Raw genomic sequence first — 24,986 nt, 5'->3', positions numbered from 1 at the left:
CTGTCAAGTCTCCCAAATCAGAATTCATGCAGCAATTACATCAGCAAAGAGCGAGAGCGGCACGCAAGACGGCAAAGATGTTGCTGTTCATTAGCGTTAGCGCCTAGCTTGAACTCGGCTTTTACTACGCAGAAGGCTGGCTTGACCACAGTCAAGTCACAAATACAATGACGAAAAGGATGAGCCTGATAGTGCTCGTTTCCTTACTGTGCGCCAAATGAGCAATATTTCAGTACAGTGATCCCTCGCTACTTTTTGCTTCAAACATTGCGTCCTCAGTCCATCGCGGATTTTTTTTTCAATTAAAACATTTTCAGTGAAAAAAAAAAAAATTGCAGGACTTCATAGAGATGTCCCATCTGATCACGTACAGCCTCTCACTCTCCCTCCTGAAGTGCTTCTTTCTTACCAGGCAGCTGCAGCTTGTTAAAGTAAACGATGAGTGACAAGGGGGCTACTTTGAACTGGCCAGGCAAGTACCTTTCAAAGACTGCTGCCTCGTTAACTTTTTAAACATTGGCTTTAGTCGCTATGGGAACTCATTGTGTTGTGTCGTGTGCTGTTCTAAGCAGCATGAGTTGATTTTAGAATAATACTTTAGGGAAAAAAAGGAAAAATCGTGTCATATCTCTTTCCAATGCTAAATCTGTATAAATACAGTACATTGAACACACACACACACAAAAAAAATGATTTTTTAAAAATTCATTTAAATACAAAATCTCTACTTCGCGGATTTTGATTATCCCGCGAAAAACGAGGGATCACTGTATTGCTTACATGGCAGAGTCGGGGCAAACTGACATGCACGCACAATGCGTAGTTATTTGTTTTGATGCTTCTGCTTATGCGGGTCAGTTTGCTCAGCGTGTGTCAGACTGCAAATTAGTGCACATGCGTAATACTTGAACGGGCTCACCAAAAAAACAGATATGGCCAAAAATCGGAATTGCGCATTAAGACCTGCAGTATGAACTAGCCAAAAAGTGTGTGACTAGGCCTGTTGCGATAAATTTTAGTGGGCGATGTATTGTCTCATAAATTATTGCCAATATGCGATCTTGTTTTCTTTTTCTTTTTTTTTTTTTTTTAACTAATTCAACCACTAATGTAGTGACAATACATCCTAATAAATCACCCATTCAAATGCAATGAATTGTTATTCTTAAGTGAAACACAAACTATATTGAAAATTATAAATGTAGGGGAACAAAAAAAAGTCAAATCATTTTTTGCCAATCAGATTTTTCAGAAAGGGTGCCTTTTAAAGCTATTCTTAGTGTAGAATTTGAAGTATGACAGAACTCCAGAAATCTTTATTTACATGTTGAACATGACATCCTTTTATTTTGAAATGTTCATCGGAAGTACAGATGCTTACCGTAAGCTTTACACTCTGTATGTAAAAGTGCACTTCTCTTTTCGTCATGCATGTGGTATCAGTAATAGATTTTTTTTTTCCTCTTTATGTTGCATTGTTCACAAATACGGTAAACCAACGAGTTTTCAGGTTTGAAATGTCACCTTTTAACTGGAAGTTTGTGTTTTGGAGAAGACTGCCAATGTTTTAGAGCAGGCTAAAGTGATTTGTACATTGTCTTTGCTTCCAATAGCCTCAATTTAGCAATGCTAACATTCTATAATATTTAATATAGATGTTTCCTTATTTTGTATATCTGAACTGAAATTCTACATCTGTGAAAGGAGTCTCATATGTAATCAACATGCACGTGTGCCGAGTGCACGCAGCACACACAAACACAGACACGCACAAATACAGTGGGGCAAATAAGTATTTAGTCAACCACCAATTGTGCAAGTTCTCCTATTTGAAAAGATTAGAGAGACCTGTAATTGTCAACATGGGTAAACATCAACCATGAGAGACAGAATGTGGAAAAAAAAAAACAGAAAATCACATTGTTTGATTTTTAAAGAATTTATTTCCAAATTAGAGTGGAAAATAAGTATTTGTTCACCTACAAACAAGCAAGACTTCTGGCTGTCAAAAGGATCTAACTTCTTCTAACGAGGTCTAACGAGGCTCCAGTCGTTACCTTTATTAATGGCACCTTTTTTAACTCATTATCGGTATAAAAGACACCTGTCCACAATCTCAGTCAGTCACACTCCAAACTCCACTACGGCCAAGACCAAAGAGCTGTCGAAGGACACCAGAGACAAAATTGTAGACCTGCACCAGGCTGGGAAGACTGAATCTGCAATAGGTAAAACGCCTGGTGTAAAGAAATCAACTGTGGGAGCAATTATTAGAAAATGGAAGACATACAAGATCACTGATAATCTCCCTCGATCTGGGGCTCCATGCAAGATCTCACCCCGTGGCGTCAAAATGATAACAAGAACGGTAAGCAAAAATCCCAGAACCACACGGAGGGACCTAGTTAATGACCTACAGATAGTTGTGACCACAGTAACAAAGGCTACTATCAGTAACACAATGCGCCGCCAGGGACTCAAATCCTGCACTGTCAGACGTGTCCCCCTGCTGAAGCTAGTACTCGTCCAGGCCTGTCTGCGGTTCGCTAGAGAGCATTTGGATGATCCAGAAGAGGACTGGGAGAATGTGTTATGGTCAGGTGAAACCAAAATAGAACTTTTTGGTAGAAACACAGGTTCTCGTGTTTGGAGGAGAAAGAATACTGAATTGCATCCGAAGAACACCATACCCACTGTGAAGCATGGGGGTGAAAACATCCTGCTTTGGGGCTGTTTTTCTGTAAAGGGACCAGGACGACTGATCTGTGTAAAGGAAAGAATGAATGGGACCATGTATCGAGAGATTTTGAGTAAAAATCTCCTTCCATCAGCAAGGGCATTGAAGATGAGACGTGGCTGGGTCTTTCAGCATGACAATGATCCCAAACCCACAGCCAGGGCACAAAGGAGTGGCTTTGTATGAAGCATTTCAAGGTCCTGGAGTGGCCTAGCCAGTCTACAGATCTCAACCCCATAGAAAATCTGTGGAGGGAGTTGAAAGTCCGTGTTTCCCAACGACAGGCCGAAAACATCACTGCTTTAGAGGAGCTCTGCATGGAGGAATGGGCCAAAATACAAGTAACAGTGTGTGAAAAGCTTGTGAAGAGTTACAGAAAACGTTTGGCCTCCGTTATTGCCAACAAAGGGTACAATACAAAGTATTGAGATGAACTTTTGGTATTGACCAAATACTTATTTTCCACTCTAATTTAGAAATAAATTCTTTAAAAATCAAACAATGTGATTTTCTGTTTTTTTTTCCACATTCTGTCTCTCATGGTTGAGGTTTACCCATGTTGACAATTACAGGCTTCTCTAATATTTTCAAATGGGAGAACTTGCACAATTAGTAGTTGACAAAATACTTATTTGCTACACTGTATATGCAAGCACACACACACGCGCGGCGATAAATCGCAGCCGGGAAAGTTACCACCCTCATTTTTATGTACCGTGTGATTAATTGACTTATTGCATATTGCGACAGGCTTATGTGTGACTCAACTTTAATGTGTGTTCAGGTTTATTATCCTATCGGCACTGGAATATGTAGTGCAGTTAGCTTTTTATCGCATAATTTCTGTGAAAACGCTGTAGGTTTTAATTGCGTTAAAACAAATGCACTATCAATGAACGTTTGGAAACGAATGGTCACTGTCATTAGCTGTTCCGTCAAGGAGAAACGGAGGAAAGTGAAGGCAGCTCTGCTTGGGAACACTTTAATCAGTGCAAAATTGCCAAGTCATAGCAGCCTTCTCTTTTTTCCCTATTCCTGCAAATGCTAAAAATGTCCAGACATGATAAATGCCTCCTTGTGCCACTTGAGTGTAATGTAGCTTCATTAAGAATTGTGGATTTGGGTGATTAAGGACTCAATGTGCAATATTTGGCTATAATTGTATCAATATGTTCAGCACATCAGCAGTATAACACTGACTTTCGGGCACAGAGAACTAAGCAGTTTGAAGATTTAAAGAACCCTCAAGCGAGTTTGCCTTTTGAACAACTTCCTCTGTAATCTTAAACAGAATATATTCATCAAAATGTTTGTACTGTCGTTATCAAATTTGCCAACACATCTATGCCAGCAAAAACGGTGATTATATATTAATATCCTCTATTATACAGCCAAAAAAGCTCTTGATTGGGAATAATTAATGCAATTGAGGGAATGCCATAAAATAATAAGCAATACTAAAAAGGAATTAGCGTCAAACAATATTTTTGCAAGCCTTGTGGACAAAAATAAATGAAGCAAAACATCGATGGGAGAAAGCTTTGCCTGCAGCTGTAAATGAAACGTCAGTTTTTCTAAGTAAAGCAATCTATATCAAGTCACCATTTGCTCCCGCTCCCAAAAAGCATTTTTGTCAATGAATAATTCATTTTGTACAAAACAGAATAACAAACAAAACTGTGTGTTTTTTCATTTCAATGAACTGAAATTCAGTGGGTTTTTTTCCACATTGTTTTACTGAAACTAATTTGCTCATTTTAATTCAGATAATGTTTCACCTTTTAATTTTTAGATTGTACCACCAAAGGCATAGACTTACTTGACCAGGGGTGGGCAAACTTTTTCATAAAGGGCCGCAGTGGGTGCTGTTTTTCATCGCAACCCATCAAGAAGACACCTTTTCCCCAATCTGGTGTGCTATAAGTGCAATCAGTTGATTCTTGTTTCTCCTAAGCTCTTATTGCCTGTGCTGGATCAGTTGTAACAAAGACCAGGACCCACTGCGGCCCTTGAGGACCGGTTTGCCCACCCCTGCACTAGACCACAAATGAAATTTCGATAGATCAGAAAAGATTGTGATCGGGGAAGGTGAATACACAAGCCTTGTTAGTAAGGGTGTAAGGGTACATGTATTCGTATTGAACCGTTTCGGTACTTGGTGCTCGGTTTGGAACGCAGGCGTACCGAACGAGGCTGCGAGTCGATCGGGTTACAGTTTCTTTGTGTAGATTATATTTACTCCGTCTTCTCTACTATAATGAGGACCAACACGGTAGGACAGTAAGAAATGTCAACGGCGCGACAACGTGGCTGCCGCGAGAATGCAGTGAAATGCGGCCGTTAAAGTCAATCGGCCAATGCACACCAGTCGCAGTGTGGCCGCGTGTTAGACGCGTCCCGGAAGCAGCTCAACACGATGCACGCGAAAAGAACGGCAGAGCTGATTATTTGACGCGAGACGCGGCCTTGCTACGTCAATACTACTAGCTAGCAGACCGGAAGTCACTCGTGTAAAATACGGTGAATCCGGTCGATTTTCAAACTAATATGCAATCGTAACCCACTTTTTGACTCCATCAGATCTCTTGAGTTGTAGATCAGGGCACAGTTGACTTGTCTTTGTTGATTTACAGTTGTCTTCTCTGCAATAATAATAACCAACACGGCCCCGTGTCCAATACAAAACCCTCCTAGCACAACAAAACAAGTTTGAACTAATATTTACATAGGAACTAAAGTTATACAACATAAAATATACAATATAAATGAATACTACATCACATTTGTAAAATACAAACACATAATAAAATAAATAATAGTCCATTTAAATAAAATAAATTGAAATGAGCTCAAACACCTGTAATTAAATAATAAGAATAATACACACATCCTGCTTACACAATTAAATTTATTACTTTCTGCGTGGCGCTTTAACTTGAGAAAATCCACCAATAAAGCTTTTGAAAACCGTTCATAGGAAAAAAAAAATAATTGAGGCATTTCATTTGTAAAATACATGTTAAAATCTTTGTCGTTGGGGATTGCTTTTCTCTTTAGCACAGGACTTTTTTCTTCTTTCTTTCAGAAAGAAAGCTGACCAATACTCGGGTTCTGAGAGGCAAATTGTTGTTGAATTATTATTTTTAAATACCCGCTACTTTTTGAGCAGAATTCTAGCTTCGTATAGGCTACTGTTCCTATTGTTGAAAGCATAAAAGTGTGTAATAAACAACTAGCACATTTATATTTTGCATTTTGTTTTCTTACTATACCGAAAATGAACCGAACCGTGACCTCAAAACCGAGGTACTTACCGAACTGAGATTTTTGTGTACCATTACACACCCCTACTTTTTAGTAATGTGTAGTTGATAAGGTCACATCACCTGTGAGTATTAAAGGAGCACTATGTAAGATTTGCACTTCAATTATTCATTAAATGGCCCTACTATGTCAATAAACATGAACCCTTTAATATTAAAAACAGTATTTAAAAAAAATTATGGCTGTCCCAAGCAATTATTTTTCTCCCGATTAGTCCGCAGACTTTTTTTTACGATTAGTCAACTAATCTAATATTAGTTAGATAAAAAATAAATAAATAAATAAATTATTAATTCATGTATCAATTGGCGGCACAGTGGCCGAGTTGTTAGCACCTCCGCCTCACAATTCTGAGCTCAAGGGTTCAATCCCTTCCTGTGTGGAGTTTGCATGTTCTCCCCTTGCCTGCGTGGATTTTCTCCGGGGACTCCGGTTTCCTCCCACATCCCCAAAACATGTGGTAGGCTGATTAAACACTCTAAATTGTCTGCAGGTATGAGTGTGTGTGAATGGTTGTATGTCTCATTGTGCCAGGGATTGGCTGGCAACCAATTCAGGGTGTACCCCGCTTACTGCCTTGAGTTAGCGGGGATAGGCTCCAGCACCCCCATGAACATCGTGACGAAAAGTGGCATGGAAAGTGGATGAATGAATAATCTTGCAATTAAATTTTTTGTTGACAAATATTAATTCACAAAAACATTTTGGAACATTTAAATGCTTTATTAAAGTACAAATGAACACATTAATAACAATAATAAATCACAAATAAACATCCATCCATTACCTACCGCTTAATCCGGGGTCGGATGCAGGGGCAGCAGCTTTAGGAGGGGAGCGCAGACTTCCCTCTCCCCAGCCACTTCAACCAGCTCCTCCGGCGAGATCCTAAGGCAGTCCCAGACCAGCCGAGAGACATGCCCGAAACAACTCTACAGGGAGGCGTCCAGGAGGCATCTGAACCAGATGCCCGAACCACCTTAACTGGGTCCTCTCAACGCGAGGGAGCAGCGGCTCGACACCGAGTCCCTCCTGGATGACCGACCTTCTCACCCTATCTCTGAGGGACATCCCCTGCAGAGGAACCTCATTTCGGCTGCTTGTCTCCGGGATCTTGTTCTTTCGGTCACGACCCACAGCTCGTGACCATAGGTGAGGGTAGGAACGTAGCTCAACTGGTAAATCAAGAGCTTCACCTTTTGGCTCAGCTCCTTCTTCACTACTACAGACCGGTGCACTGATCCGCCTGTCGATCTCGCGCTCCCTCCTACCTTAACCCGTGGACAAGACCCTAAGATACTTGAACTCCTCCCCTTGGGCCAGGATCTCATCCCTGACCTGGAAACGGCACGCCACCCTTTTCAAACTGAGGACCACGGTCTCTGATTTGGAGGTGCTGATCTACATCCACTCGGCTACAAAACATTCCAGTGAAAATAAACAATGAGGTCAAATGCTGATGGCATTAACTCGTGCAAAAGAATGGAATGTATACAGATTCAGAACACTATGACTTCACTTTTCCAACAGGATTCAAAACAATTACTACTTTTTCGGTAACACTTTACAAAAAGGGTACCTTAATTACCATTAGTTAATGCATTTTTAGACAGTAACTCATGTTTAAGTAACATTACAATGATTCATTCAATCCCTCATCTAACATTTATTAATATATTAATTAACTTGAGTTAATGCATTACTTAATGCATTTTAAGACAATAACTAATGTTTAAGTAACATTACAATAATTATTATAATTGCTTATCTAACATATATTAATATATTGATTAACATGTGTTAATGCATTAGTTAATGCATAACCAGACAGGAACTAATAGTTTGGTAAAATTAAAAATATATATAGGCCTATATAGGGTTAGGGTTTAGGGTTAGGGTTTGTTAACTTAAGCATTTATAATTCCTCAGAAACATGTGCTACATTTTACAATAAGGGTCCAAAAAGCATTCAGTAATGGTTATTAAAGGATAAGGGGGGGGGGGGGGGGACTTAAGCATTTATAATTTCTTAGTTAAGGGACACATATGCTACACTTTACAATAAGGGTCCAAAAAGCATCCAGTAATTGTTAATAAAAGTTAAGAGGGGGGAATTTGATCATTTATAATTTCTTAATTAAGGGATACATATGCTACACTTTACAATAAGGGTCTAAAAAAAACATTCAGTAATGGTTAATTAAGGTTAAGTAATACTTATGAGGTATGTTATATATATATATATATATATATATATATATATATATATATATATATATATATATATATACGTGAAATAATACCATAGGTTAGGTTAGGTTATAATATATAATATATATAATACATTGCTTAACATTAATTCACATATACCGTAGTGCATTAATAAATAGTTATTAATGTATACTGGTACTAGTAAGTGATTATGTTATTTTAAAATGAGAAACATTGCTCTGTGAGTTCCTTGGGTGCTGATAACCTAACCTTAAGTATGGTATTATTTCACATGAACGTACCTCATAAGTATTACTTAACCTTAATTAACCATTAATGAATGTTTTTTGGACCCTTATTGTAAAGTGTAGCACATGTGTCCCTTAACTAAGAAATTATAAATGCTTAAGTCCCCCCCCCCCCCCCCCCTTAACCTTTATTAACCATTTCTGAATGCTTTTTGGACCCTTATTGTAAAGAGTAGCTCATGTGTCCCCTAACTAAGAAATTATAAATGTTAAGTTAACAAGCCCTCAACCCAAAACCCTAACCCTATATAGACATATATATATATATTTAATTTTACCAAACCATTAGTTACTGTCTGGTTATGCATTACCTAATGCATTAACTAATGCATTAGCTAATGCATTAACCCTTTAAGGTCTGGGCCTATTTTGTCTGATTTTGCATGCCTTTGAAGTTGCCTTTATATTTCAAAGAAAGAATTGTTTACGATGGCCTGGTTTGGTCCCTTTTTTTGTGACACCTTGAACTTAATGTCCAAACTGTTGTTTCCTTCGCTGACCAATTATAAATCATCATTTTGGGCCCAAAAAGACCAAAAAATCCAAAATCGTTTTGTCAAAATTTTTAATATTGATGTCCAATTGACAACCAAACATGCGTAACGAACCGTTTTGAAACTTTGTAATATTTATTCAACATGTTAGGATGAACATTCAACCAAAAAAATTTAGAATAAATAGTCTTATATTTGACAATTCAACATAAACAACAGGTATAGCCATAGGCGTTTTTTGCCTTTATACAAGTCAAAACAGGTTATATACAGCAGACCAAACAGTGAAGAACAGTGAAAAAAAATATACCATCTAACACAAAAAGTGTTTAGAGGCCATCTCTTTATGAGTTTAGGTATTGCGGCCAATCACCTGATGAAAACTATGTACACACAATCAAGCTTCTTGAACATACATTTATATACACAAATTGAGAAGACTGATTGTGGGAAAAAAAAAAATATATATATATATAACATTGGAAAAAAAAGTATTTTCAAAAATATTTACAATGAACAAGTTAATTTTTTTTCAGGCATGCCACTCCGAAAAGCAGTTTCGGCCTGGAATTAGACACAGGGCTACGTCACACAGCCCACACTTCCATGGGGTGTCGGTCCTCTTTCCACCCTTCCATTTTCATTTCACTTTACTTTCATTGTCACTATAAATGTACATGAAAAAAAGTTAGTATTTATGAAAATAATAAAGTATAAATTAAAAAAATACACAGCAATAAATAATAATGGAAATCTATATGTATGACAATAGAAAGAATACCATAGCTGAATATGTGCTACATCCCTAATCTTCATATAGAAAGAAGAACACCACAAATTATAAATTCCTGCCTGGTATACACACAGTGCACGTACGACTTTGATATGATATGCACATTTTATTATTATATACACAAACACACACTTATATTGCATCAAAATTAACTTTGTCTAGCAATATCAAAAGAAACTTTCAAAAGAAACTTTTTCAGCATAAAAAAAAAAAAAAGTGAGTTGGCTTACCTCTGCTCGTCGATGGCGTCACCCACGTGTTCAAATCCGTCACTATCTTCACTCGAGGACTCTTCCGAAGAAGACGATGATGACGAATTTGGACCATCCTCTTCCTCAAGTTGATCAAACAGCACAATTGCTTGCGCTAAATTTAGTTTTCCGTTCATTCTCAAAGTCACACAAAGTCGCTGCTCGATCCAAACAGCCGTCGCTCGCCACCTCGCTGCTTCAGAACACTCCTCCCTCTCATTCGGTGGAACCTCGCACGGCAGTTATATTTATTGGAAAAAAAACGCATTTTGTGCTTCCACTGTGACTTCGAAAGGGTTCGTTTGGTTTGTGTTTTTTTTCATGGAGCTTCCGTTTTGAAAAAGGACAAGAAATGATGGAAATATAGACATAAAAAAATGATCCATGCAGCGTTTTAATGTTTTTTTGAGAGGACAATAAAACTATAAAACTTAAATGACGATATCTCACGTTTTAGTTGGTCGATTGACTTCGAATAATAACGAGAGTAAACCGCAACTTCCGCACTTTAAAACGAGACCAACCAACGGCATGTGGGTGACGTAATTGAAACGTGAGGGCGCTTCAAAGACGACGTGCGCTGAGGACGCGCCGGCGCGTCCTTCGACTCTCAAGGGTTAACTCATGTTAATTAATGTATTAATAAATGTTAGATAAGCAATTATATTAATTATTGTAATGTTACTTAAACATTAGTTATTGTCTAAAAATGCATTAACTAATGTTAATTAAGGGACCCTTATTGTAAAGTGTTACCACTTTTCCTTTTTGTGGTATGTCTATATTGTTCTAAGCATTAGAGTGAGCACCAACAGAGTAGATAACTAAATGTCGCTTATCACTGGAGTGAATTACGTGAAAAAAATCTTAATGATTCACATTGATACAATGGTACAACGGAGTTTTAGGGACAAATAAATACAAACAAAGGACTACAAGAGTAAAGTCGAACTATTGCACCAAAAAAAAAAAAAAAAAAAAAAAGTCAAATAATTACGTAGGGGTAATGTAGCTGTGAGCCGCTACGCACTTTAAGTACATGTACCTTAGATGGGAAGTAGGATGAAGCATTAGAATAAAACCTTCTGTCGGTTATAATTTGATGTAGGTAAGGCAAAATAATAATAATAAAAGTTCCTGAACACTGTTTAAATCACAGGATTTAAACGGGTAGCCCTTATGTGTGAAAGCAATTTTTTTTTTTTCATGTAATGCAACTGAAAGGAATGTTTGATGTGAGCGTCAAAGTTTTTGCTAGTTGCTGTTTTAATAAAAGTTTGTCCCATTGGCACCCTTACTAGGGACGTCCTGATAACATAAGTTTGAATGTGAGTTTGAGTTCGAGTCACCTGATTTTGAGAATCCGAGTCTGATCTGATACCTAGGAAATGTAATAAGGAGGGGGAAAAAAGCACAGCCAAATGTTTTTTTCCCCTCAATTTGAGCAAAACTATCCCAAAATCATAGCCGCAATTCCTTCCATTTTAATTCCACTTATTTGGCAAAAAGAAGAACTTTTTCTACGGTTTGGCTTTTCATCCACACAAACATTTAAACGAGGGTTTGTAAAAACGCTGTCCAAGGAAAAACCAAAGATTTAACTGTGGAAACGTCTGCGACAAACTTTGTCCCTACATCACACACGAGACCAATGTTTACATTTGGAGTAAATTAGACAGGCGCTTTTTTGCTTCCATTTATTTACAAACTCTTGCGGTACTTCATATGAAGAACACATGCAATGGATGGGGGTATTATGGACAATTATTTTTCGCGCATTGTTATAAATGTACTTAAAAATGAATAAATGCGATTGGGGCTCCGGGAGCTTTTTTTTTTTTTTTTCTACAAACGTGCTGGTGTGGACGTTATTATTTTTTTCCCGACGCATTAGGGCAGGATGCTCGGTTTTAATAAACCCTGCAAGTTGTAGACATGGCCTTATTATAAAGAGTAGGAGAGACAATAACCTTGTAAAGACGTTTCTGGTTTCGGCGAAAATGGAATGGCTTTTTGTTGTTGTTGTAAATGCCAAAGTAAAGGGCATTAATCAGACAATAATGACATAAAATAAAAGTGAATAAATAAAGATGAATTTTATGTATGTGTATTTTTCGGCCTTTCGTTTTTTTGGCCAAATGCTTCCAATATTTGGTTTTCGGTTTCAGCCAAAAATTTTGCTTTCGGTACATCCGAGTTATTAGTGTAGCCGTTTTTAGCAAATCAGTTGTGCAGCAAAAAATTGTTGCAAACAAATTACGTTTAAATATTTTGGTTTACTCAAATGTAAATTAAAAATTAACATTTCATACCCAGTGTGATCAATCTTGTTTGAGATTTTAATTTTTTTTTTTTTGCTGTAGCTGGACATTTCCTCTTTGTTCTGCAGTTTGTTTCAGTAGTGTACATATACATGTCGTATAAAACGTACTGCATATACTCGGATATTTTTTGCAATGTACTTATTAGACGTTTTTTATTGCTTCAACAGCTTCAAATTTACAATGATGACCTGAGATTTAAATAATTATTTCAGTCTAATGCTACCCCACCAACGAGCGCAGCACTTCTTTTTATTAATATACACACTCAGCAAAAACAGTACATTATTTTCAAATAATTAAACCCACCAGGACGTCACGACAAGATTTAAACAAGTGATAGTGAGAGTTTAAGAGGATGTTGGCCATGCTAAAGCTAATGCTAAAACAAATGCTACGCTAACACTACGAGTTACATCTAGAGTGTAAGTATCACTCAGTAAACGCCTTAAAACGCTAAAGAAAACTTGCATCTCTCATGCAGGATAAAATAAAATCTTACAATATTTACAAAACAGGCAAGCTTGAAGCTTGAAAAAGTCCATATATCAGCCCGATATATCGGGCAATCTTTAGTTCTTAAACTGTACCTCTGGATTATTTAGTTGCTTGTAAAACAACTACTGCCACTAACAGTGATAATCATCAAATTCATTTTATCTGGGAAGGCTGGCATTGAGTGATAATGTTTTACTGCCATTGACGGCGGTAGACGTCCAGTTCAATTTGACTCAATTGCTGTCACTGGGAGCCAATGAGGTAATACCTAAAAATAAATAAATACTAGGCCTGTCGCGAAGATAAATTTTAGTGGGCGATAAATTCTCTCATAAATTATTGCGATATGCAATATTATTGTGCCCTCCCCCCAATTTTTTTTTAACCAATTTACAATAACACAGTAAGAATACAGTATATATTAATAATACTAAGCAATATTAAGTACACCCATTTAAGCGCAATAAACGTTTACTCTTATATTTAAAAATACTTTTTAAGAAATCACAACTAAAAACAATACACCATGCCTCTTTTAAGTAAAAGACAACAAATCAATACCGCACAGAAACACAGAATAAATAAAATGCCTTTTTCAAGAAAAAATAAAATTGCACTTAAATAACTTAAGCATTTAGGCACAGAGGTTAAAAGTTGTAGTAACACAAACATTTGCACTTCAACAACAACAGAGAAAAATACATTAATTAAGTAGCAGTAACAAAAATTTGGCTTCACTAAGGCTAGGTTCATACTGCATATGTTAATGCATAAATCCGATTGGTAGCTGGCACCAGCACCTCCGCGACCCTCGTGAGGAAAAGCTCATGGAAAATGAATGAATGAATGAATGTCATGTCTGTTTTTTTGGCGTGCCTTTGTCCATGGACCGCGTTCAAGTATCACGCAAACACACTAATTCGCAGTCCGAGAGTCAGCAAAGTAACCCGAATGCGCAGAAACCTCAAAATAAATTACACATGCTAGCTGTATGTCATTCCGGGGTGATCATATTTTGATTTCCCAAAAAAATGACACAAATAACAGACATTAATAATCCCTGTTTAGTCTTTTATTCAAAGTTTATATGGATTGATAGAACGTATAAACACACTCACATAAGCCTTGACTTGTGTGCGTGACGTGGGTGTGTCAATTTGCCCCGTCTCGGCCATGTAAGCAATACTGAAATAACGCTCATTCGGCGCATAGAATGAAAATCGAAAATTGTCAGGCTTATCCTTTTCTTCATTTATTTTTTTATGACTGTGGTCAAGCCCGCTTCTGCATAAAAGCAGAGTTCAAGCTAGAAGCTAATGCACAGCTACATCGCTCCCGTCCTGCCTGCCGCTTTCGCTTTGCTGACGTCATTGCTGCATGAATTTTGATTCGTGAGACTTGAAAGTTCAAACCGCCAGCCACATTATGGAAAAATGTGGCCCAGATCGGATTTAAACCACATACGAAAGTGACGCAGATCGGATTTGAAATGTTCCTCTTCTATGCGACTTGTCACATTCAAACCGTCAAGTTAATGCTTCACTTGAGTCGGAAAAACACGAAAAAAATCGGATTCGTGCATTAAGACCTGCAGTATGAACCTAGCCCAAGTGTCAAACAACATTAAACAGAGGTAAAACTGTCTCATTTCTTCAGCAATGTAGCGGACGACGCTTTCCGTGAGGAAACGCCATTTAGCGGGATCTCGTTTGTATTTCTCAAATCAAGCGATTACCTCTGTAATTGTCGATTCACGTAATGAGGAAGGCTCCGCTTGTTGTGATGCATTTTTCTTATGAAGCAGTGAAAACTAAACAGAGGGATAGTGTTTCAAATGAGCATGTAGATTTGTTGTGTTGGCCGTCTTTGTTGAAACAACGTCCAAACACATTTTGTTGCTGGTTCATCCTTTTTGGTTGCCTCGCCATTTTCATTTGGTTTAAAATCAAAATACTCCCACACCGGGGCTGTGGTGTTTGGCTTGGAAATCTGCATTTTCCGTCCATTTTTATCTTCCTGCACTCGACTCCGCCTCCCCCCATTGAATGATGGTCACGCAAACTCAAATGTATTAAACGAACATACCCAGAAGTCAATAAAACAGAGTGAATCCTCGTCACAGCGCATTGCGCTGTTGGTAACATTGAAGCCGAACTTTTAACAGCATGTCCGCCGCACAACTGCCGCACGCACCAACGCACGTACGCACGCATGTGAGGCGATAAACCGCAGCGGGGAAATTACCGCCTTCATTTTCATTTACCGTGCGATTAATGGAATTATTGCATATCACGACAGGCTTAATAAATACATTTTAGGACCAGATCTTTTTTAACCCGATTACAATCCTCTGAAAATTACTTGATCGGGCCCGATCAAGGACATCCCAAATACATGCCAATGTCACAAATGGCCTCTACCACCATTGTACGTGATCTGGTATGCTTTGAATCATGGTCTTTTCCTCACTGTCGCTATACTTTTGTCTTTCCATCATTCAGATTGACCTGGTTTCAACTGTCTCATAAATCTGATTCCAGAATATGTCTCTCTAGTGTGGCTCTTCTTGAGTACTACCAGTGGTTTGCATCTTGTTGTCATCTTTTTCTGCTCACATTTGAAGTTGTCTCTCGATTGTAGATGTTTACTCTGACAACTAAAGAGATACTCTTCTCTGAGCTGTCACCTTATCTCCGTGGAGGAGTCTGTGTGGTCTGACGAGGCTAGAAGCAAAGTTGACTTTTGATGTTTTGAAAGCTTTTCTTCTGTGAAAAGCAATTCAAAAGTCAAATAAAAAGTATATTCAGCGGCTAAGTATCCTGATCTCAACGCAGTAAATGTTGTTTTTGACTCAAAACAAAAGTGAAGGCACCTGTTCAAGTTTTTTTCCCTGATATCTGGGCTCTGAAAAATATATTTTTGTTTGACAACTAATGGCCTGAGATGAGCCATGACCGGCTGTGTATATTTTACAGTAGAGATGGATTAATAGAGGTCCTCCTGGAAAGCCAGTGAGCTGCAGATCAACCAAGAGACTACAGTGCCAGCAAATCTCCAGCGCTCAGCTGGTTCCAAATAGGGCAGGTTGGCACACAAACATGCACACACACTGCTTGTCTGGCTAAAGGCTGGCAGATGGAAATACTCTGCCTGTTAAAGGATCAGAATGTGGACCACAGATCAAAACTAACATATGGGACTAGCAATCTGCATGTGTGTGCGTGTGCGTGGATGTGCGTGTGTACAGATAGATACGTAGATAATAAGAGTGTCATGGTATTTGTGTTCGTCCTGTACCGTAACGGCTCGGTGCATGCAGTCAGAGGGCAAAAAGTTTGAGTTTAAAAAAATAAATAAATAAATTGAAAATCAATTTCGGAGTTAGTCTTCCTCCACTCCAGGGGGTCGTAGAGGTAATGCGCCTAAACCAGCAACCAACATTACGGGAAAAATAAGACAAATTCACCACTAGGATAGTTATGGCAAATGTACAGCGTGGGAACTATCAAATACAGTGTTACTAACACTTTTTGAAGTGTATTTCTGTTGTATTTTCAAATTATTATTTTGCTCTAGCCCAATGCTGAAGTCATTTAAACACTAAGTATTTGTTTTTGCAGTATTTCAAGACATGGTTTTTCAGTTAGTTAGTTTTATTTTAGCCAATATAAAAAAAAAAATCTTATGTGGGAGTGTATGTTCACTGGTAATGGTTTACAGTTGATTGTGTGTAATCCACCGTTGAAAACGGTAGTATCTTATAACTATGTAACTCTTTCAACTATCTAAAAAAGTTAACAAGTTTTTCAGCTGGCGAGTGCTACCTGACTTTAACTGTTACCTCAGTCGATCCCTACAAAAAAATAGTGTGCTATTTTTTGCACATAAATTGTGAAATAAAGAATTTTAGAAGAATAAAATCACAAATTCACAAGTTTGCTGGTTTATTGTATTTATTTTGCCTTTAATAAGAGCTGTTTTTTCATTTTAGCCAATAGAACAAACTTTAACTTTCAAATGTTTGTACCGAGTTACATACCGAACTGTGACTTGTGTGTACCGATACACCCCTAATAGATAGATGTGTCACTTCACAAGGTACAATGAAATGTTTTTCAGCATCTCTCAGCAAAGTGTGCATACAAGTATTAGCAAATTTGAAGCCAAATTATTTACTTCATAACACGTGTCATTTGAAAGAATTTTCAGTCTAGAATAGGGGTCAGCAACCTTTAATACTCAGCCATTTCAACCCAGTTTCCACAGAGAAGGTAGCATGCACATATAAATATTAGAATTGATTAGGTCAGCTCGATTGTATATTTTGTGGTGCATATTTGAATTATTAGAGGAGTTTAACCTTTTAGTAAGTAGAATAAGTGTTCACTTTTATTTACGGAACACTCACAAGAGACGTTGAAATTCGCCTCCCCAGTCAAGCCGCACGGAAACAGCGACAGCCAAAACAAGTGCCGCTCGGGCGATGCTGCCTCGCGTGCGCCAACCCGGAAGGTGGAACTTTGCGCGTTCTCTTCTTATTTTAGCCCTTTGTACTGACTCCATGTTTCAAAAGTTTGAAGAAGACTTACCGAAAACAGGTTGAGAATTTATTCGTCGACAATGGTCAAAAACAAGGCAAAAACAGACGACGGCGGGAACAATGCTGAATCCAAAGCAAGGCTACATAGCAAATGTTTCCGAGCAGCAAATCTGTCTTATCTCGGTGTCCAGTGTTTTTTAAGTCTGTGGGCCAGCCGAAGGTGTGTCCGGGCGTTGCTTTGGGATCATCCCTCTCTGGCCGGTTTCGGGCTGTTTAGGTTCGTGCGTGGATGGGATGTGGTTGCCACAGCGACCATCGCTGGTCTTGACATCACAAGCGCCTGCTATCAACTTTGTTATCCGGGCTGGTACTACTTGTTTTAGAACAAAACGTCCTTGTAGTTTGTGAACATTAATTCACAATCTATGTAAAGTCATGGTTGCCCTCAGAAGCTGTAACTACAAGTCTTTGAGTGAGTGGCGCAAATACTTTTTATACACCTTTATTCACAGAACACTCACGTGAGACATGAATTCATCAACTATGTAAAGTCATGGTTGCCCCTTGGAAGTCTATGAGCCTGTGAATGCCATGGCTGTGACTCAAACAGCGTACACAGAAGTATTTCAGAGTGTTCGGTTAACAAACCCGAACACACAAAACTACTACTGATTTACCTAATGGAAGGAAAGTTTAAAGTTCTTTGCTAAATCTAGCAGGCGCCAGAAAAGTTTAATTTAATATTTTTGTATTATTCAATATAAAACTGAGCCACATCGGCGGGTTCAAAAAGCCACATGCGGTTTCGGATCAGTGGGTTGCTGACCCCTGGTCTAAAATCTAAAATATGTGAGAATAACTGCAGACATCTGCATTTTTTGAACATGAGGTGCTTTTATTTTGAAATGTGCACCTGAAGTGTGTGTGTAAAGCCACTAACTGTAAGCTTTACATATGTTAATTGTTTTTTCCCTCAAAAATGTTGTGTCAGCTGCACGTTTATTTTCCATTTTTACCATAATTTCCGCTGGCTAGTTGTTAGTAAAATTATACATTGTCATTCGCCATTAGTCTCAATGTAGCATGTCTCAGTGTAGATGTGTTTTTCACTTATCGCTGCGGGTTCTGTTCCTCATTAACCGCGAAAAACGAGGGATCACTCTTATCACCTTTTCGATATACAGTATTATCACACTCCTACACGTGTGCCGAGCGCAAACGCACACACGTGGTGATAAATCGCAGCCGGGAAAATTACAGACCTCATTTTTATTTACTGTGCAATTGACCTACTGCATATTGTGACAGGCTTAGGTGAGGCTCGGTACGTTGGTTTCCTCTGCAAACTTCACCACAATGCTTGTGGGTTAAGTGGCAGAGCACTGGGTGAACAGAGAGCAGAGGGCCGGGCTGGGCACATACCCCTGCGGTTTGTAACCCCCTAACACTTACAGAGTAAATGGTTTGCAAGGAAGATCATCCATCTGGCAAAGCAAGGATCACTTGATAAATTGTCATAATCCTTTTCTAAGTGCAGAATAATTATGATGACACTGAAGAGAAATGGTGCATGTGCTGGTGTTAATCTCTTTGTGTCCACAAATCCTTTCTCTCTGCTCCTGTTGCATCCTTGATGATTGTTGAATGTTTCCCTAACACTGTGACAATGTTAAATCTACTATGTATTACCATGTATTAACACGAACTGGACATTTCATTTTGAGTGATACACTACTATTGATTCCTTTATTGCTTCTCATTTGTGTTCTCCACCAGGCCCTCCATTCATTGTATCACCACCAGACAACATTACAGTGAACATCTCGCAAGACGCCTTCTTCACATGCCAGGCGGAGGCTTACCCCCGAAACTTGACCTATACCTGGTTCTGGGAGGAAGACAATGTCTTTTTTAAGAAGTAAAGTTATGATTTATTTTTACAGTTCTTTATTTTTCATCACATTACCCATTTATGCTGTCATTTTTGCCTTCTAAGGATTATCCATATTCTTGCTTTTCCATGTTTAAAAAAAGCTTGAAGGGGGAGATTCGCCCATTGTGTTGCATTTGCAGAACATGTTACCAAACCCAAACCTTTTGGGAGCATTCATTTTCACACAAGAGCTTTTGTACAACTAAAGGTATAATCAAAGCATCTCTCCTTCCGTCTAGGACAGGGGTCGGGAACATATGGCTCACGATCCATATCTAGCTCTTTTGATGAGAGTATCTTGCTCTCCCCTGACTTCGACATCTTAAGTGTGGAAGCGAATGGCTCGCCTGACATTACAGAGCTGCTCACAATTGTATACAGGGAGTTCTCGAGTTACCAAGGAATTCCGTTCCGAAGCTGACGATGTAACCCGGATTTCACAGTTGAGGTTGACATTTACAGTGAAAAAAATATGTATTTGAACACCCTGCTATTTTGCTAATTCTCCCACTTAGAAATCATGAAGGAGGCTAAAATGTTGAAATTGCATGTCCACTACTAGAGAGATAATCTAAAAAGAAAAATCCAGAAATCAAAATACATGATTTTTTTAAACAATTTATTTGTGTGACACAGCTGTCTATAGGCCAGAATTCTGACCCTGAAAGACCTGTTAGTCCGCCTATTTAAAGTCCACCTCCACTCTATGTATTATCCTGAATCACATGCAGTTGTTTCAGTTCCATAGCAGCATAAAGACACCTGTCCACCCCATACAATCAGTAAAAAAACCAAAGAGCTGTCCAAAGACACCAGAGACAAAATTGTTCACCCCCAGAAGGCTGGAACGGGCTACTGAGCACATGTCAAGGCCCATCTTAAGTTTGCCCATAACCATTTGGATGATGCAGAGGAATCATGAGAGCAAATTTTGTGGTCAGATGAGAGTAAAATAAAACTTTTTTGGTCAGAATTCCACTGACCGTGTTTGGAGGAAAAAGAATGATGAGTACTATCTCAAGAACAACATCCCTCCGGGCACTTAGACTTCCATTCTCCGTGTCAAACAGCTGACCAGGACAGGTTTAAAAAAACAAAAAAACACCATCCCTACTGTGAAGCATAGGGGTGGTAGCATCATGCTTTGGGGGTGCTTTTCTGCGCATGAGACAGGACCAGTGCACTGTATTAAAGAAAGGATGACTAGGGCCCTGTATTGTGAGATTTTGGGGCACAACCGCCTTCCTTCAATCAGAGACTTGAAAATGGGTCGTGACTGGGTCTTCCAACATGTCAATGACCCGAAGCACATACCCAGGAAAAACCAAGGAGTGACTCCGTAAGAAGTATAACAAGGTTCTAGCATGGCTTAGCCAGTCTCCAGACTTAAACCCAATAAAAAAACCTTTGGAGGGTGCTCAAACTCTGTGTTTCTCAGCGACAGCCCAGAAACCTGACTGATGGGTGAACCAGGATCCCTCCTGCAGTGTGTGCAAACCTGGTGGAAAAACTACAGGAAACGTTTGACCTCTGTAAATACAAACAAAGGCTGCTGTACCAAATATTAACATTCGTTTTCTCAGGTTTTCAAACACTTATTTGCAGCTCTATCACACAAATAAATTGTTAAAAAAATCAGAGATTGAGATTTCTGGATTTTTCTTTTTAGATTATCTCACAGTGGACATGCACCTACGATAAAAATTTCAGACCCCTCCATGATTTCTAAGTGGGTGTCAGGCCGAGACGACGAAGCGGACTCAGTTGCGGAGGTTCAGTCAAAAACTTTATTTTGAAAACAGAGGTTCTTCCGCTGACATGCTGGGATGAGAAAAAAGTACAAACCAAAAGCTCTCCAATAAGTCAGGGCAACCACAATCAATGTTCAAACAAAAATGCACTCCAAAAGGGAGGAAAGGCAAAAACACAAAACGCACCAAATGGAGGAAAAAGTCAGGATGGCCAAGATCAAAAAAGTTCCAACACAAAGCGCTCCAAATGGAGAAAAATATTCAGTATCACTATGACAGGCTATGGCAAGAGGCTGACATGACTGACCTTGGAAGAATGACACTTCTGCACAAGACAAGGGGAACTAGGGCATTATATACACACAAGATAATGGGGAACAGGTGGAAACAATAGGTGATTAGATGACAAGAGGAAGGGCAAGTACGCAACTATGAAGAGGGTGAAGCCTTCAGAATAAAACAGGAAGCGACGTGGCATGACAGTGGGAGAACTTGCAAAATAGCTGGGTGTTCAAATATTTATTTTCATCACTTTACATAAAAAATATTCTGTATTAAAGAAAAAAAAAAAAAAACTGAAATACATTGAAAAAAAAATAAAATGTGTAAAAGATGATATTTTTTGTGTGCTACAATAAACAGCCAGGCCGGCATCCTCCAGCTGCAAATTTGTTTATTCTCTCAATTAGACAGAAGGACAACATTTTTCACAAGATGACAATGCGTAACAAAACAGAACATAATACAGTTAGACATATTGAAACTACAATGAGACAGAAACGATTACATAATACAGACCAGTCTGGTCCCCCTCTCCCTGTCCATCTTTCAGTTACTTCCAGGTTTAAGGGAGGGCCCCGGTTTTAGGGAACATCAACTTTGAAGTCTATATGCAAATGAACAAGTGAGCCCACCCCCCATGGGAGTAACAAAAGCAGGAAATGCATATAAAGGCTATCAAAGGAGAAGATTTGTTGAGAACAAAGAAGGTTAAAGAATGTCCATCTGTGGTCACTTATCTCATTAACAGTCATTGAAACAAACATTGCTTTGGGCTGCCCCCCCAAATTAATAAAATGTAAAGGCTTACTTTGCTTACAAAGGTCAAAGAGGGTCGTGAACCACTAAGACTAAAGCCTTCTGGTCACAAACTAAATAATACTGGAAGTAAATGGCCTACATAGAAATACACATTGTTTTAAAGTAATGAAAGAATATAAGCGAAATATATGAAATATTTCTCTACAGATGCTGTGCTTACCATTACTACTAAGAGGTGGATTTTTAGTGGTTTCCCTCTCTCACTCCAGTCATACATGAGGTGCGTTTAGAGACAGCCCAGAAAACACAGCACTTGACACATCAACATTTCAACCTAAAGCATTCTTGCTAGGGATGTCCCGATCCAGGTTTTTGCACTTCTGATCCGATACCGATATTGTTTTGCACTTCCGATCCGATACCGATATTGGCCGATACCGGCCTATTTGAGCATGTGTTAAAGTTTAAAGTTATTTAGCCTCCTTACTTAGTTGTCAGACTCATGTTGAAAAGGGTTTTAGTACTCTTGATAACAACTAGCCAGCTGAATTAGGTGAGTTTGAATAACACACAACAGTTGGTAACAAGACACTGACCTGTTTATTCAGTGACAAACACAAAACATTATAAATAACAAACAGAAATGGCATAGTCAGTCAGTGAAACGTGCAAATAATATTGTAAACTGTCTTAAAAAAGCAAAACACACAAACAACCTCAGTGGAAAATCCCACAAAACCCCCAAGCTATTAGATGCTTTTAATGTTTCGTGCATTAGTTACAATTAAAGTTGCACCGATACCGATACCAGTATCGGCAGGGGGCGCCGATCCGGCCCGAATTGGTGGTATCGGTATCGACGAGTACCAACATTTAGGGCGCCGATACCATCTACTGGCATCACTTGAACGCAAATATACTGTCCTCCCAATGTGAGCTAACTTCCCAAATCATTACATCTGTGTCTTTTTTTCGACACTGCCAAACGAAATTTACACCTTTGTCTTCAATATTACGGATGTACACTACAACGCATATCCGCGATGTTTTGCTGCTCATCAAACATGGCATTCACAAACGATTAGCATGCATAAGCTAACGCTTGCTATTGTAGCGCTGATGGAATCAGAAAGATTAAGACCGTGGGAGACTAAGCGAACTCATGGTTTCATGATGAACAATGAGTGGCAAATTAAGAGCGCCGTACTTCAAACTCGTCCTGTTTATGAAAGTCGATCGTCATATGTTGTGCAGTAATGAGCAGAAGTGACGTCTGTGGCCAGAAAACACTCAAGCGGCGCAGCGCGCACACTAGATATCATCAAATAGCAACCTAGATGTCCTATGTTAGATCCCATGCGAACTCTCGCGCGCACACACTAGATATCATCAAATAGCATCCTAGATGTGCTACATTAGATCCCATGCCAGTAGCTGCGTGAGCCCAGAGCGACGCTTAGTCCATATAAAAGCCGCCGCCGCCGACGACGACATTGATTAAATAGAAACCGCCATGACTGAATGGAAGTTAAGCAGGCCAAATCAATCCATACCAGTGACTATAGATAATGCTGCAAATACTGTTAATTCAGTACATGTTACAGATGGACCCGGACAACAAATTGGATGTTTTACTTATATGGTAAATATAGCTGCTAAGAGAGCTGCAGCAATCAACAGTGTGCCCCACTTTACAAACAGTAAAGATTGTTCTCAGCACTTATATACAAAATTTCTTCAGATCAGTAAGAAGTAAGCACATAAATATTATGCACTAAAATGCTTGTTTCTATGATGGCACTGTTATTTTTGCTTGTTAGCAAATAATTAAAAAAAAAATAATAATAATAGCAGTTATATTTTCTGTTTCAGAGCATTAAATGTATTGAATTGTATCGAAAATCGTACCAAACTGTGACTTAAGTGTATCATTGCATCCCTTATACTGTACGTACATACCCCCCAAAAAAATACATACATATATATATGTATGTATATATATATATGTATGTTTTTTTTTTTTTTTGCTAACAGAGTGGTATCGGAATGGTATCGGTATCGGCCGATACTGCACAGCCAGGTATCTGTATCGGTATCGGGCCCAAAAAAATGGTATCGGTGCAACACTAGTTACAGTAATTGTATAAAAAGCCTCTCAGGTTTAAAAATACGACTATTTCAGTATCAAGTTAACATTTTAAAAAAGTAAATAAAATACTCAAGTTCCCATTCTGTATCAGCAGCTTTAAACTACATTCAATTCATTTAATTTTTCGAATCAACTGTTAAAGTTGTTAAAATTGCTCCCGTTATTCCATAATTTCCCTTCTGTCTACTTTCGACATGTGAAAGTTTTAAAACTGTTTTGAAGATAGATTCAAGTCAAGATTTTGCCGATTTAGGAGTATTTTAGATTAAAAAGTTAATTAGGTCGCTTGGAAGGTTCACAACAGCCTAGGGAAGTCTCATGCTTTAAGATGGCGGCTGTTTACTAACGCATCTAGTTGTCCATACTTTAATGTTGCTACCGCCGTTGAGTCTGTTATTTTGCATCTAGTTCTATATACATATGATATCTATTATCTACAGTAAAACGATGTTGACCTAGTTTGTAGCGGCTGTCAGCAGCAGTCAGGTATTCTTGTGTTTTTTATCCAACGGCATGAGTTGAGCTATAGCCGTGAGTCGAGCATTGGCATTACCCGGGTCTATGACAAGCATGCTCTCATCATACTCTCGGGACGCGCGATCCGTTTCTCATTGCGTCCTGAAGACCGCGCTGTG

At 38.6% G+C, this 24,986-nt stretch overlaps 1 protein-coding gene across 5 annotated transcripts in view; it reads left to right on the top strand.

The window, feature by feature from the left end:
- Positions 1-24,986, top strand: part of LOC130906240 (protein turtle homolog B-like) — a 204,187-nt gene that overhangs the window by 74,022 nt on the left and 105,179 nt on the right. For all 5 annotated transcript variants that reach the window (XM_057820342.1, XM_057820343.1, XM_057820341.1 and 2 more), the window contains exon 6: positions 19,254-19,395. In XM_057820342.1, the coding sequence (XP_057676325.1) occupies positions 19,254-19,395 (142 nt within the window). The remainder of the gene's footprint in view (positions 1-19,253; positions 19,396-24,986) is intronic.

This window comes from Corythoichthys intestinalis, chromosome 18 (assembly GCF_030265065.1).
Source record: "Corythoichthys intestinalis isolate RoL2023-P3 chromosome 18, ASM3026506v1, whole genome shotgun sequence".
NCBI lineage: Eukaryota > Metazoa > Chordata > Actinopteri > Syngnathiformes > Syngnathidae > Corythoichthys > Corythoichthys intestinalis.
Note: the sequence above shows the minus strand (reverse complement) of the source record. Positions and strands in the feature narration are given on the sequence as shown.